Source organism: Eublepharis macularius, chromosome 11, assembly GCF_028583425.1.
Source record: "Eublepharis macularius isolate TG4126 chromosome 11, MPM_Emac_v1.0, whole genome shotgun sequence".
NCBI lineage: Eukaryota > Metazoa > Chordata > Lepidosauria > Squamata > Eublepharidae > Eublepharis > Eublepharis macularius.
This window is the reverse complement of record NC_072800.1, coordinates 26002742-26015627: the sequence shown is the minus strand read 5'-3', so window position 1 is coordinate 26015627 and position 12886 is coordinate 26002742. Positions and strand designations below refer to the sequence as shown.

The following is a 12886-nucleotide window of genomic DNA, read 5'->3' as shown; positions in this document are numbered from 1 at the left end:
GGGAGGAGGGGTGGGAGAAGGGCCCCTGAGGGCTGGGGGGCATTTTGCATGCAAAATGCCACCCCTGGCAAAGGAAGCCTGCCTCTTCATTTTTTCCCCATAGGAAATAATGAAGAAAGATCAGCAGCAGCATGCTAACAATATGCTGCTCCTTCGCTTTCTTATGGGAGGATGGGGGGACCTGCTTTGGGGGGCCATAACATGGCCCCCCAAAGTCCAATCTGTCTGAAACTTGGGTGGTTGTTAGAGAAGGGTTAGAGGAAGGTCCCCACCAATTTTGGGCTTATTCGGTGGGAAAATGCCTCCTCCAGACGTCCTGGAAGACGGAGGCATTTTCCCAAAAAAAAAACCCGAAAGAATGCCGAAAGAATGCCGAAAGAATCCCGAATCCCGAATCCCGAAAGAGATTCTTGTTTCGGCTTTCGGCTTTAACGGTAGAGAATCTTGTTTCGGGTAATCCCGAAACAAGAAAGCCGAAAGTTTTTTCCTTGCACACCCCTACTCGCTACCCATATAAACCAGGGGGGGATCTGTTTTAAGGGGGGCAGAATGTCAGGTCCAGTGTATATCTAAACTGTACTGACTCCATTTTCTAATGCTTCTAGTGTTTAAGTGCTTTCTTCCCAGGTGCACCAGTTCCCAGGCAGCATTCCCATCGGAGGCGACTGTTTTGTCTAACACCGTTCCACCAAGCATTGGCCTTGAAGGAGAGCAGCTTCCCAGGACTGAGAGATGTTGTTTTGAGAACTGTGGGGGGAGGCAAATCCAGATGGGTATTGTTACTTTGTACCTCATGCTTTGCCCTTCATTGGTAACAATGACTGTGTACCATCCTGAGTCTCCTATTCAGGACTGTGGACTATAATGGACCTTTTCTGCAGTAAAGTTTCCTTATTCGATCAATGGACTCCTGTTTGCTTTTGAAAGGGAACCTGTAGGAAGAGCCTTATCTAGCCACAAGCTGACATCGCCATTCCAAACGAACAGGTGGTCGTCGCAAGCCTCATTTGTTGCATTCGGCCGCTGTTTGGGAAGCCAGACACTCAGGTGCCTTCAATCAATTCCCCTGGCAACAGCAAGGACTAAACTTTGTCTGAACTCCTTCTGGCTTTAACCCTTCAGCTTCCAGCAGACAGTCCAGTTTTTGCCACTCAGAAGAGAAATAGACAGCAAAGGGGGGGGAACCCATGGATCGTACCTTTCCCGGACTGCAATCTCTCTGAAACTTGGGGGGTCTTCAGAGGACAGTGAGGACTATGTCCTCTGCAAATTTGGCGGGTATTGGACATTGGGAAGGTCAGTTTTGTAACCCCTCTAAGTAGCTTCCAACAGGCAGTAATTTTTGCCACTGTGAAGAAAAAATGACAGTAAAGGGGCTGCCGCCAGTTCTCCCGGTGCCAGAGGGATGGAGAGAATCTCTCTGTCCCGCTGGCATCGGGAAGGAGCAGCCCTGTGGCGCCGGCTCTACCTGCTGTCAGAGGGATGAGGAGATTGTCCTTGTCTCTCTGACAGCGGGCAGAAGTGGCCCTGTGGTGGCACCGGCTCTGCCCGCTGTCAGAGGGATGGAGAGAATCTCTCTGTCCCTCTTGCACCTGGCAGCAGCAGTCCAGCAGCGCTGGGGTGGGGCAGGGGGGAGGGGGCTAGGGGTTGTGGGGCGTTTAAAGGGCCCTGCCCCTTGCACGTGGCAGGAAAGGGCCCTTTAAACTATCAGCTGGCAGGCAGCAAGGGGGAATCCCCCCTGCCACCTGCCAGCTGATAGTTTAAAGGGATCTTTAAAAGGCCACGAACACCGAACATGTTCGTTAAGGGGATAAGTTCAGTTCTGTTCATTGTTTGTTGTTCGTGGATGGCAACAAACAACGAGCAGGGTGTTCGGAATTTTTTTCCTGTTCGTGCCCATGTCTTGGGAGTTTGGAGAGAGTGACTCCCTCAGTTGATGGGAGTGTGCAGGTGTGTGCATGTGTGAAGAAACAACAGGTTTGACTTGGGAACTGGAGCTCAATTGCCTCTAGGGTACCATTAAGTATACATGAGGCCTTCATTGGAATTACCTGGCCAATTCCAGTGAGAGTGCTCTCAATGCCAGGAATTTAAGGGCTGTTCAAAACCTCTGCATAAGGATTCCTGTCCTGCTATTTTATGTTGGTGGCTCTTCAGAAGATGCAGAGTCTTCCACCTCATTAAAATGGCCTTGGTAAAATGTTCAAAGAGCTATAAAGAAGCAGACTAAAAATGATGACAAGGGAGATGATTTTATCATAGCTGTAAGCTGTACTCTACAGACCAGAGTGATAAATTATGACAAAGAAACAACAGGTTTGTTTTTTCCTCTTTGAAATGTGATGTGCTTTGTGGACAATATTTCTATGGGTCTGCAGAGGTGACTCCTCTGTGAAAGCTTCCATGAAAGTGCTTTCAAAAGATCAGGAAAGAAAGAAAGTGGTTAATAGTGGAAAGGTCTGATTGAATGGAAAAGGAAAACCTGTTATTCCATCACGTACATTTATGCTTTGCACCTAAGAAAAACAACTACAAACAGGATCTTCTGCTCTGTTAACACGACCTCTTATCAAAGTTTTCCAGTTTAGAAGAAAATAATTGCAAGTTTTCTGCTCAGGGGTTATGAAGGCCCACAAGTGGAGTGCATTTTTACCTGATGGCATTATAGAAAGCTAGGGGAGTACTTTCCCAGACTTAAGTGCAAAAGAAAGATTGTTGCTCCCCTACAGAGTCACTCATTGCTCCTTAAGCAGCGTATCTTTGTGTCTAAGTAACCCCTATCAGAGTCTTATTGTAATTGATTTAGACAGCTGCCAGAACAAATTAACTAATGGGAAAGTATCAGGATAAAAAAATTAAACACCTACAGGTTATTTTAGAAAAAAAATGTATTGGGAAGAGGCATATTGATCAAATGAGCATAGGTTGAGTTGGGGTGTGTGTGTAAAACTTTAGTTTGTATTTATTTATTACGTTTCCATCCCACCTTTTCACTAAGACAAGTGGAGCTCACAGCCTACGGCATGATACACTGTTTATGTCCCCCCCACCCTCCCAGTCCAGCTAACAGATGTACACTGGGATGGAATTCCCTGCAGAAACAAGATTCTCAGGTGCGTGGTGGCCTGATTCAGATCATAAGAACATAAGAACATAAGCAAAGCCATGTTGGATCAGGCCAGTGGCCCATCCAGTCCAACATTCTGTCACACAGTGGCTAGAAATCCAGTGCCATCTAAAGGACTGTCAGTGAGGCCAGGACACCAGAAGCCCTCCCACTGCCTTCCTTCCAGCACCAAGACAACAGAGCACCACCTCCCCACAAAGAGAATACCATCTATCTCCTGTGGCTAATAGCCACTGATGGACCTCTGCTCCATATATTTGTCCAGTCCCCTCTTGAAGCTGGCAATGCTTGTAGCTGCCACCACCTCCTGTGGCAACGAATTCCATGTGTTTATCACCCTTTGTGTAAAGTAGTATTTTCTTCTATCTGTTCTAACCCGACTGCTCAATAATTTCATAGAGTGCCCACGAGTTCTTGTATTGTGAGAAAGGGAGAAAAACACATCTTTCTCGACCTTCTCTAACCCGTGCATTATCTTGTAAACCTCTATCATGTCTCCCCTCAGTCGTCTTTTCTCCAGGCTAAAGAGCCCCAAGCGCCTCAATCTTTCCTCATAGGGAAAGTGTTCCAACCCTTTAATCATTTTAGTTGCCCTTCTCTGTACTTTTTCCAGTGCTATGATATCTTTTTTAAGGTGTGGCGACCAGAACTGTACACAGTACTCCAAATGAGGCCTCACCATCGATTTATACAGAGGCATTATGATACCGGCTGATTTGTTTTCAATCCCTTTCCTAATAACCCCTAGCATAGCATTAGCTTTTTTTATGGCAGTCGCACACTGTGCTGACGTTTTTAGTGAGTTATCTATCATGACTCCAAGATCTCTCTCTTGGTCAGTCTCCGCCAGTTCAGACCCCATCAACTTGTATTTATATTTTGGATTTTTGGTTCCAATGTGCATTACTTTGCACTTGGCTACATTGAACCTCATTTGCCACATGGATGCCCACTCTTCTAGCCTCGACAGATCCCTTTGGAGTGCCTCACAATCCTCTCTGGCTTTCACCACCCTGAACAATTTCGTGTCATCTGCAAATTTAGCCACTTCACTGCTTAATCCCAATTCCAAATCATTAATAAACAAGTTAAAAAGCATTGGACCCAATACCGACCCCTGTGGCACCCCACTGCTCACCACCCTCCACTGTGAGAAGTGCCCGTTTATGCTCACTCTCTGTTTCCTATTAATTAGCCAGTTTTCGATCCACAAGAGGACTTGGCCCTTTATCCCATAGCTACTGAGCTTACACAGGAAGATACACAGGAAGAGTGAATTAAGCCTTCCCACATGCACAGTTTTTTCAACCTGAAATGGCCTTGGAAAAACCACTATTCGCCTTGTTGGGGAAACTTGCATGTACCGATGGGCTGTGTGTGTACCAACTGGCTATATTTTAGTTTCCAAGAGTGGGGCAAGTAGCAGCTCTCCAGAGCTGTTTCAGGTTGGGAAAACAGCATGGGGTAGAAGGTTTAACTCCTTCAGAGTGGCATACAGGGGGGTCCAAAACAATTTGAACTCATGGATACGTGAAGCTGTCTTATATTGATTCATTCCCTTGGTCTTTCAAGGTGACCAGTTATGGCGCTCGAAGGTTTCTGTCTGCCATCCTCTAGGCGGTGCCTAGAGTTTTCCCAGAATTAGAATTGATCTTCATACTACAGCAACAAGTTCCCCTGGAGAAAATAGCCGTTCCAGAGGACAGACTCTAGGGTATCACAACCCCACGGAGCTCTCCCCTCATACTCTGCCTTCCAGGGGCACCACCCCCAAATCTCCAGGAACTTCTGGCAACCCTAGTTTCAGGTAGAATCTTTCACATCACCTGCTACCTGTTCTTTTTGTCTGTACGTTTCGGAGACTGAACCTAGGACTTTCTGCATACAACGCAGATACTTTACCACTGAGCTATAACTCCGCTCCCAAATTTCCTGTCCATTTGTCCAGCTTGAGAGAAACACACTAGACAAAACACTTTCTGACCTTCTCTGTGCTTCTCTAGCATCAATTCTAGGATTTTTAAAAAGTCAGTGCTCATTGAAAATGTAACACATACAGGCAGTATTGCATCCCCAGATTCTCACCACGGTTCCAGCGTCTATATCAACACTAAATCACACATTTATGCTTCACATCACATGCCTGATGGCTGAGTCAAAAAGTACTGACATGACTTGAGTTGGACATTGCCAAGTGTTAAAATTTCATTAAAATGCATAAAATGATATGCTAAATAGGCTTAATTATCATTCTAATCACTATTCTAATATATATAAAGGTTATGATTTTTGTATCCTGTATTTTAACAATCCTTGGAGCACACAGTTCTATATTTGCCTTGATTGTCCCCTTTTTCTGTATTCCCTGTTTGTTTTAATAAAATTAAAAAATGTATAAAATGATGAGGCATAATAGAAATACTGTAGCCAATACAGATATTTTTAGGCCAAGGCACAACTGAGGTAGGTTTTCGCAACCAACAGAACAGTTCTGGCTTCTGCCAACCTCTGTTTTCCGCATCACACCTAGCCTTCCTCCCACAATTTCTATTTGCATTCCATCTATTAAACAACAGAAAATTCCTTACTCCTGTTACACAGAGAAGGCATGATAGCTATAGCTTGGCTGTTATGCTGTTGTTCTAGGTCTTCTAAACTGCACCGTTGCGCACGCACCTCTGAGTACAAACAACTTGAATTGCACATTTGAGGGTGTACATGACGGAAGGGCTGGGCAGAAGGCCTCTTCCGCAAGGAACTTAAGAATGAGAGATATCTGAACCAGATCAAAGTCCTTGGGTACTAAGGTATATTTTCATGGTGTGCTCCCAGTGAGAATGTGATACAGATAAACACCTGGAATTTCCCTGCTATGAAATGGATTGCTAGTGATAACTGAAGCAGACTTTTATAGAAAAATTATCATCTTCTTTTCCAGGCAGCTGTTGTATTTTATTCTGTTTAACGTTTGCTCGCTCTGTGTAACATCTGATCCTGTCAAATGTCACATCAAAGTCTGAGAATGAAGCACAAACTGAATGAGATATCTCTTGCTAGAAGCTAAGGCAAGCAAAATAAAAGCTCTTTTTCCACTTGAGTGGGTTGTATTCCTATTGGTCTGAATGGCCTGGATAGCAGGACTGGAAAAGATGCAATTTCTCAGCAGACCCCAGAAGAAAGGATGCGGCATGCAGATGCCTGCAATGGTCTGCAAGGATGAGACACAGCAGCTCCTGTAGTAGGATCATATATTCAATGGGCTGTGAAATATCCTTTGCATCACTTCTCAGTATTTTGCTTATGCATCAACACATCCATGGGTTGCAGACTTTTGCTGGACCAGGTCAATGTCCATTGAGTCTAGCATTTTGGGTTAGACGGAGGCCAAGCAGAAGCTTCAGAGAATACCACTAATAAAATGTGACAGCGAATATCTTCCCCTACGTATTGTTCCCAGCATCTGTGAATCATAGGCCTATCGTATCTGAACATCCTCATTCCATTTAGCTCTCATGACTAATTTGTGATAACAAGCTGAAATTGGATACTGGCAAGACAGATGACGCTGGTGAGAAAAGATGGAAGGGACTGGCTTGCTGGTTTTAGAGAGGGTAAAGTTCTTCCCGTCTGATCGAGTGAAGGACTTAAGGAGCATTGTCTTCCATCTACATCTAGCTTCTAAATTGTCCTCCCTTCTACGCTCAGCCATGCTGATCCATGCTTTTATAACCTCCCAGTATGATTGTTCCAAGGCTGGGCTGCCCTTGAAGGCAACTTCATAGGTGGTCTTCTTCATAGGAAGGAGACCACCTTCATTGACTGCCTTCAAGGGGACTTGCCAGCTCTGGGGTTTTGAACGGTAAGCCACCTTGAGCAGAACTCTGAAGAGGCGGAATAGAAATATTCTAAATAAATGAAATAGTGCTTTTTTCATAGGCTTTATAGACTAATTGGGCACGCTCCTACTTCAGGCTTTGGGAAGTTCTTCCAACCTAAGAAGCCTCCCTCCAGTTTAGATAGCTGTTCCATCTTTGATCTTGGTGAGTAGCTCAACATTTTACTGGTTATTTAATTTACAGTGGTTTTATGGTTTTAAAATATTAGTGTTTTATATTGTAGAGTGCTTTTGTGACTTCAAGTGTGGGACAAGGTCAAAAATAAATAATAATAATAAAATGGTGAGCCTCATCTAAACAGTTCATAATTTGCATCTGAGGCCAAGACAGCAAAAATCCCTGAACACTTAGCATCTTTGCTGACCTTAGAAGCCACGAACCATCAAACATATGAAAGACATCAGAAATTCTTCCAAATGGAGATTCCATTGAATGATAGTTATTTCAATGTAAATTTAAAGCAGGAAATATCACTGTCCTATAAAAGAACATTTGCTTTGCAAGTTGAAACATTATATACAGATACTGTGGAACTGTGCTCCTGCAAGCTAAATGAGTACCTCTGGGAAAAAATCAATAGCACTGAAGCAAACAGCTATCTGCATTAAAGTTTTGTTTAAACACTTGATGGGGGATGCAGCCACCATTTTGCTGGCCCATAAGCCTTGAAATTATCAGTCAAATTACAAATTGGAGACATAAATCCAGCACCTGGGCTTTAGGCATCTATGCCTATTATTAAATCTTTGGCCTCACAATTTATATTTATCCTGGACAGATGGTCAGAATGTTAAACAATCCAAACACCTTCCCCAGATCAATGGCAGAGTGGCTGTGGGTAGAGCATCCATTTGGATGCTCCACCACCAGGGCTCATTTTGAGGGGGAACGCACAGGAACGCAATTCCGGCAGTTCCCCAAAGAGGTCACATGTCAGGTGGCCCCGCCCACCTGACTTTCGGCCATCTTGGGCCTGTTTCGGCCTGGATTGGGGCCGAAACGGTCTGGATCGGGCCTCTGACGGGTGATGGATAACTCTCCCGCTCATCAGTGGCCCGATCCTGACCATTTTGGGCCCCTTTTCAGTCCCTTTTTGCCATTTGAGGCCCAATTTCGGCCCTGAATGGCCAGGATTGGTTCCAAAACAGCCAGAATAGGTGATGTCAGGGGTGTGTGGCATATGCAAATAAGTTATACTAATGACACACTTCTGGTGATGGCAAGAGGCATGACATATGCTAATGAGTTATGCTAATGAGTCCCTCCAGCCCTTTTTCTACAAAATGACCCCTGTCCACCAGTAGCCACTATTGTTGGAGCAGTGGAGCTAACTTCACACACCCCCTTTAGCCTTTAAAAGTTTTTTTTTTCTCCTCCCTGTTCAGCTGCGTTATTCAGCATGGCTCAGTCAGGAAAGAGAAGGGAAGTGTGGGTTCACGGACATGGGGATGTCCCCGGGGGAAATCTCATAGAAAATGCAAGCATAACAGAGGTAAGAGAGGCAGGGGCAGTAGCAAGACGAACAAGATGGGGAGCATGTCGATGCTGTTTCCACCCATTCCTGCTGTGTTTGCAGCCGCTTGACATGGTGGGCTGTATCCCACCTTCTAGCATCCAAACTGTGCTTCTGTCCCTTACAGACACACACCTGTTTGCCCTCCCGGCCATGTCTGCTAGGTTAGAAGGTCAACTTTTCCAAGCTTTGACAGACACTTGAATGAAACCATTTGTTATCACTCAAGGCCCATTAAGGGGATTATCACCATCAAGACACAATACAGTTTCTTTTGTCATATAAGGCAGATTGAGGACTTAGCTAGACATGACGTTTGTCATGTGTTCTCCACAGGTACTGGCAGTCATACACCAGCCCTCTAAAAGAGCCATGGTGCCCCGATTTTGGTCAGGGGTGCAACATCCGGGGAGGAGAGGCTCATGCCTCCCCCCCCATCATTTTCCCAACCTGAAAGAGCTACAGGGGCTTTATTCGTCTGAATGGGTGGCTGCTTATGCAAGTATCTGTGTGTGTACAGCTGCCTGATGGGGCAAATAATGGGTTGGGCAAACAGCATGAGGGGGCGGCAAGTGCCCCTCCTCCTCATGACCATGCTTTGAACTAGAATTGAGACCCCACAGTGTTTTTAGAGGAGGGTCTCTGTGGGGACTGGCAGCTGGTGTACGGCTGCCTGATTCCATGGAGGAAATGCACAAATGTCATATCTAATTTGGTCTTGAACCAAGCTAGACGTGATGTTTGTTGCAGTATTGTACTGTTTGGCAACAGTATTGTACAAGCAGAATGATAAAATAAAGACCTTTCTAGGCTTAAACAGGAACTCTTATGTACAAGACTATTTGGGAAGTTCTGGGAAAACTTAAGACGGTACAAATAAATTACAACAATATTTCCGGAATACCATCGTAGGGTCTAACTCTGAATCCTATGTCCTGTGTATGAAAACGTGTAAAACTGAAAGCTGTCTGATGCTCGCTGATTCACCTTATGGCAAAGTTGCTCTAAAGCTGCTGAGCCCACCGTTGGAAAATGCAATAAGATGCAATGGTTGTTGTGAGGAAGGAAAAGTGCTACGGACAGACTGAGCTTCTTGGAGAAAGGGCAGGAATAAAAACGGAATGAACTAATAAAATAAACATGAGATGAGATTATGATGTGCAAGCATATTAAAAAAGAATACCAGACTGGCATTGCAAAATTATAATTGATTTGGCTGGTACCTTACAGTGCAATCTGGAGCAGACACTCTTCTAAGTTCATTGACTGCAGTGGGCTTAGAAGGGTATAACTCTGCCTAGAATTGCTTGTGCTGTTAATCAACCAAAGCTTTAATCACAGATTAACATTTGCTTGCTGATTAATCATCAAGGCTGAAGTTGCAAGGCAAATCACATTGCAGGTACTCTGATCCTCTCTTCCCTGGGACAAATTTAATGAGGAAGCATTTATAAAATGGCCTTTCTGTAATGTAGTGACCCTCTTAGCTTGCCGTATTACGGGCAGTATGACCATTTGGTCCCTTAGCAGGAGCAAAGAGATCTGGTTCAGTTTGGCTCTTGTTAGCAGCCAGCCCGGTTCAAAGTTTCCTCCTTGACATACCTGTGCGATCACTATAAAGTTACCTATTGGACAGGAATATTTTGTGCGGCCTCCACTTTATGAAACTTAACGCTTTCCTTCCAGTTTTACTTCAAATTCTCAAGAAGCAGAACTCACCTTAGAAGAATGGTATAGATGACAAAACGGTTGGCCTTCCTTCCGTTTACATAGCTTAATGGAATAGCACACCACCTCAGCGTTAATTTTATTTTCTAATCTGAAAGGAAATGGTGCAGAAACAAAGCCCATTTTAAGTTCTCTGTGGTAGTAGAAGACAGCAGCTGCTTCAGTGGAAATACTAAAGTCACGTTTCACTATTGGTCTGTTTGATCTTAGCTCCATGCGTGCGGCTGGATTCCATGCTGCATTTTAGCACTTGAGTCCAACTTCAGTGAGGTTGTGCTTGCGTTAAGCAATGATATGCCAAACAGGGACTTCATGTAGAATGCTGATCGTCAATTTGGTTGATTTCAGCTCAGCAAAACATCCTCTTAACATGGAATACTTTTTTACTATTACCAAAAGCAATATTTCCTTCTTGACTGAATGTGCTATTTGGTTATAAAACAATCAATGTACTTACATTATCACAGGACATTCACATCCCCAGTGTTAATGCTGAAGAAGTTAACAAGGCTTTGAAGCGGGTTAGAAACAAGGAGGCAATGACAAAAACTCTACTCTAGCTGAACTGAAATGCTTCAACTCATGGGCAATCCAATCTTTACAAAACCTTTCCATTATCACATAAGGGTGGGTGTATCCTGTGTTTATATGTCACACAGATAGGGCTGCCGGTCTCCAGACAGTGTCTGGAGATTTCACAGAATTACAAATGATCTCCAGACTATAGAGATCATTTCCCCTGGAGAAAATAGGAGCTTTGGAAGATGGACTCTATGGTATTATATTTTGCTAAAGCCTCTCCACCAAACTCCATCCTTCCAAAGATCCACCCCCAAATCTCCAGGAATTTCCCAACCTGGAGGTGGCAACCATATGCTCCTGATGTGCTAACCTACAACACAGGATCCTCAGATTTATCCCAAAGCACATGTCTGAAAGCATTTCCCTGTACCTGGAATGTTCAATGGCTGAGGTACAACACTTTGTAAACTGCTCTGAGTGGGCATTAAGTTGTCCTGAAGGGCGGTATATAAATCGAATGTTGTTGTTGTTGTTGTTGTTGTTGTTGTTATTATCTAAATCGATTTCACCAGCCAAACCATGACTGACTTTTAGAAAATGAAGATTGACAGAAAGAGAGAGAGAAAACAGATCCAGATACAGTAAAGATAAAAATAATACATAAGATTAAAACCAGTGAAAGATTCTGTAGTGAATTCACCAATGATTCTGAAGATGGGTAAAGCTTCTCACCCTATCCGAAAAATATTATTGTAGATATCATATGAAATAGTGATTGCATTATTTTTTAACCTCGCCCATTAATACTCACAGTTTAATTATATCTGGTCCAAAAATATGAGCAACCAAAGAGCAAACGTTTTTCAACTCCAACTTTTCTGAAAAACAATATATTTTAAAAGCTACATAAATTTTCGAACATATAAAATATTTTTGAACATATAAAAGAATACATAAGAAGACATGAATTTCTTGCTAGATTGGACTAGGGCCGATTCCAGATGACTAACCTTAAGGCGCTTCATGCCGCCCTCTTCCGGATCGCGATGGGGAAAATGTGAAATATCGCGTTTCCTCGCGCGAGTTTTGCGTGATGACGCGCAAAACCCGCGCGAGGAAACGCGATATTTCGCATTTTCCTCATCGCGATCCGGAAGAGGGCGGCATGAAGCGCCTTAAGGTTAGTCATCTGGAATCGGCCCAGGAGTCCATCTAGGCAAGTACTCATTCTTCAACAGTGGCTAGCTGTGGGAAGCTTACAAGCCAGACATGATGTAATAGCTATGCTCTGTTTGCCCCCAGCAAGGAGAGTAAAACGCGACAAACACAGAACAAAAGGTTTGGTCTAGTTACTGGCGATTCAGGATATATTTGGAAATTCTACTTCCATGAAGACAGTCAGAATAGCTTTAGGCTATACATAGTTCTGAAGACAACATTAGCATATAGTAGGTTGGATTTCTGTCAGTGGAATGGAGCTTTCCTGCCTTCACCTTCCCTTTGCATCCCAAAATGCTTTTCCTGAGGAATAGGGGACCTTCAACAAAATGAACTGAGGGTCTGTAGGGTGAGGGAGAATAAATGAAAATCACCTTCCTTTTGATTTAAGCTACTTTGGGTCCTCGTTGCGCAGAAATGTGGAGTATAAAGGCAGCAAGTAAGTAAGTAAGTAAGTAAGTAAGTAAGTAAGTAAGTAAGTAAAGAGTTACAGCTGGATGTCCACAATTTAGCTGCCTCTTAACTGATTAATCAATATATCCAACAATTACATTTTTAACAAGTTGGATTTAAAAGCTTCCACATCATGCGCCTTTAGGTGTATATGAAGAAATATGAAATATCTTACAATTTATCAAACAGTGCTGACATTCATCGGTGGAAAGAAACATAATCTTTAATATTGACCTTTTCATTGTGAATTAGAATGAAAGCCAAGCTGGTTTCAAACATAAACAAGTGCACCCTTCAATCTTGATCCCGCCTACTAACATTTTAAACCAACTCAGGTTTCCTGCGCCAACGGTGCTCCACCACAGAGGGGGGGAAAAAACAACAAGAGCTCAACAAAATAATAGAACTTACATGAAAAATTAATTAAAT

The 12886-nt window shown here is 43.6% G+C and overlaps 1 protein-coding gene across 1 annotated transcript in view; it reads right to left on the bottom strand.

The window, feature by feature from the left end:
* The window catches only part of AOAH (acyloxyacyl hydrolase), a 119670-nt gene that overhangs the window by 87117 nt on the left and 19667 nt on the right, over positions 1-12886 (bottom strand). Inside the window, exons 3-4 of the mRNA XM_054990917.1 lie at positions 11598-11664; positions 10256-10355 (exon numbers count right to left, since the gene is read on the bottom strand). Coding sequence (XP_054846892.1) covers positions 10256-10355; positions 11598-11664 — 167 coding nt within the window. The remainder of the gene's footprint in view (positions 1-10255; positions 10356-11597; positions 11665-12886) is intronic.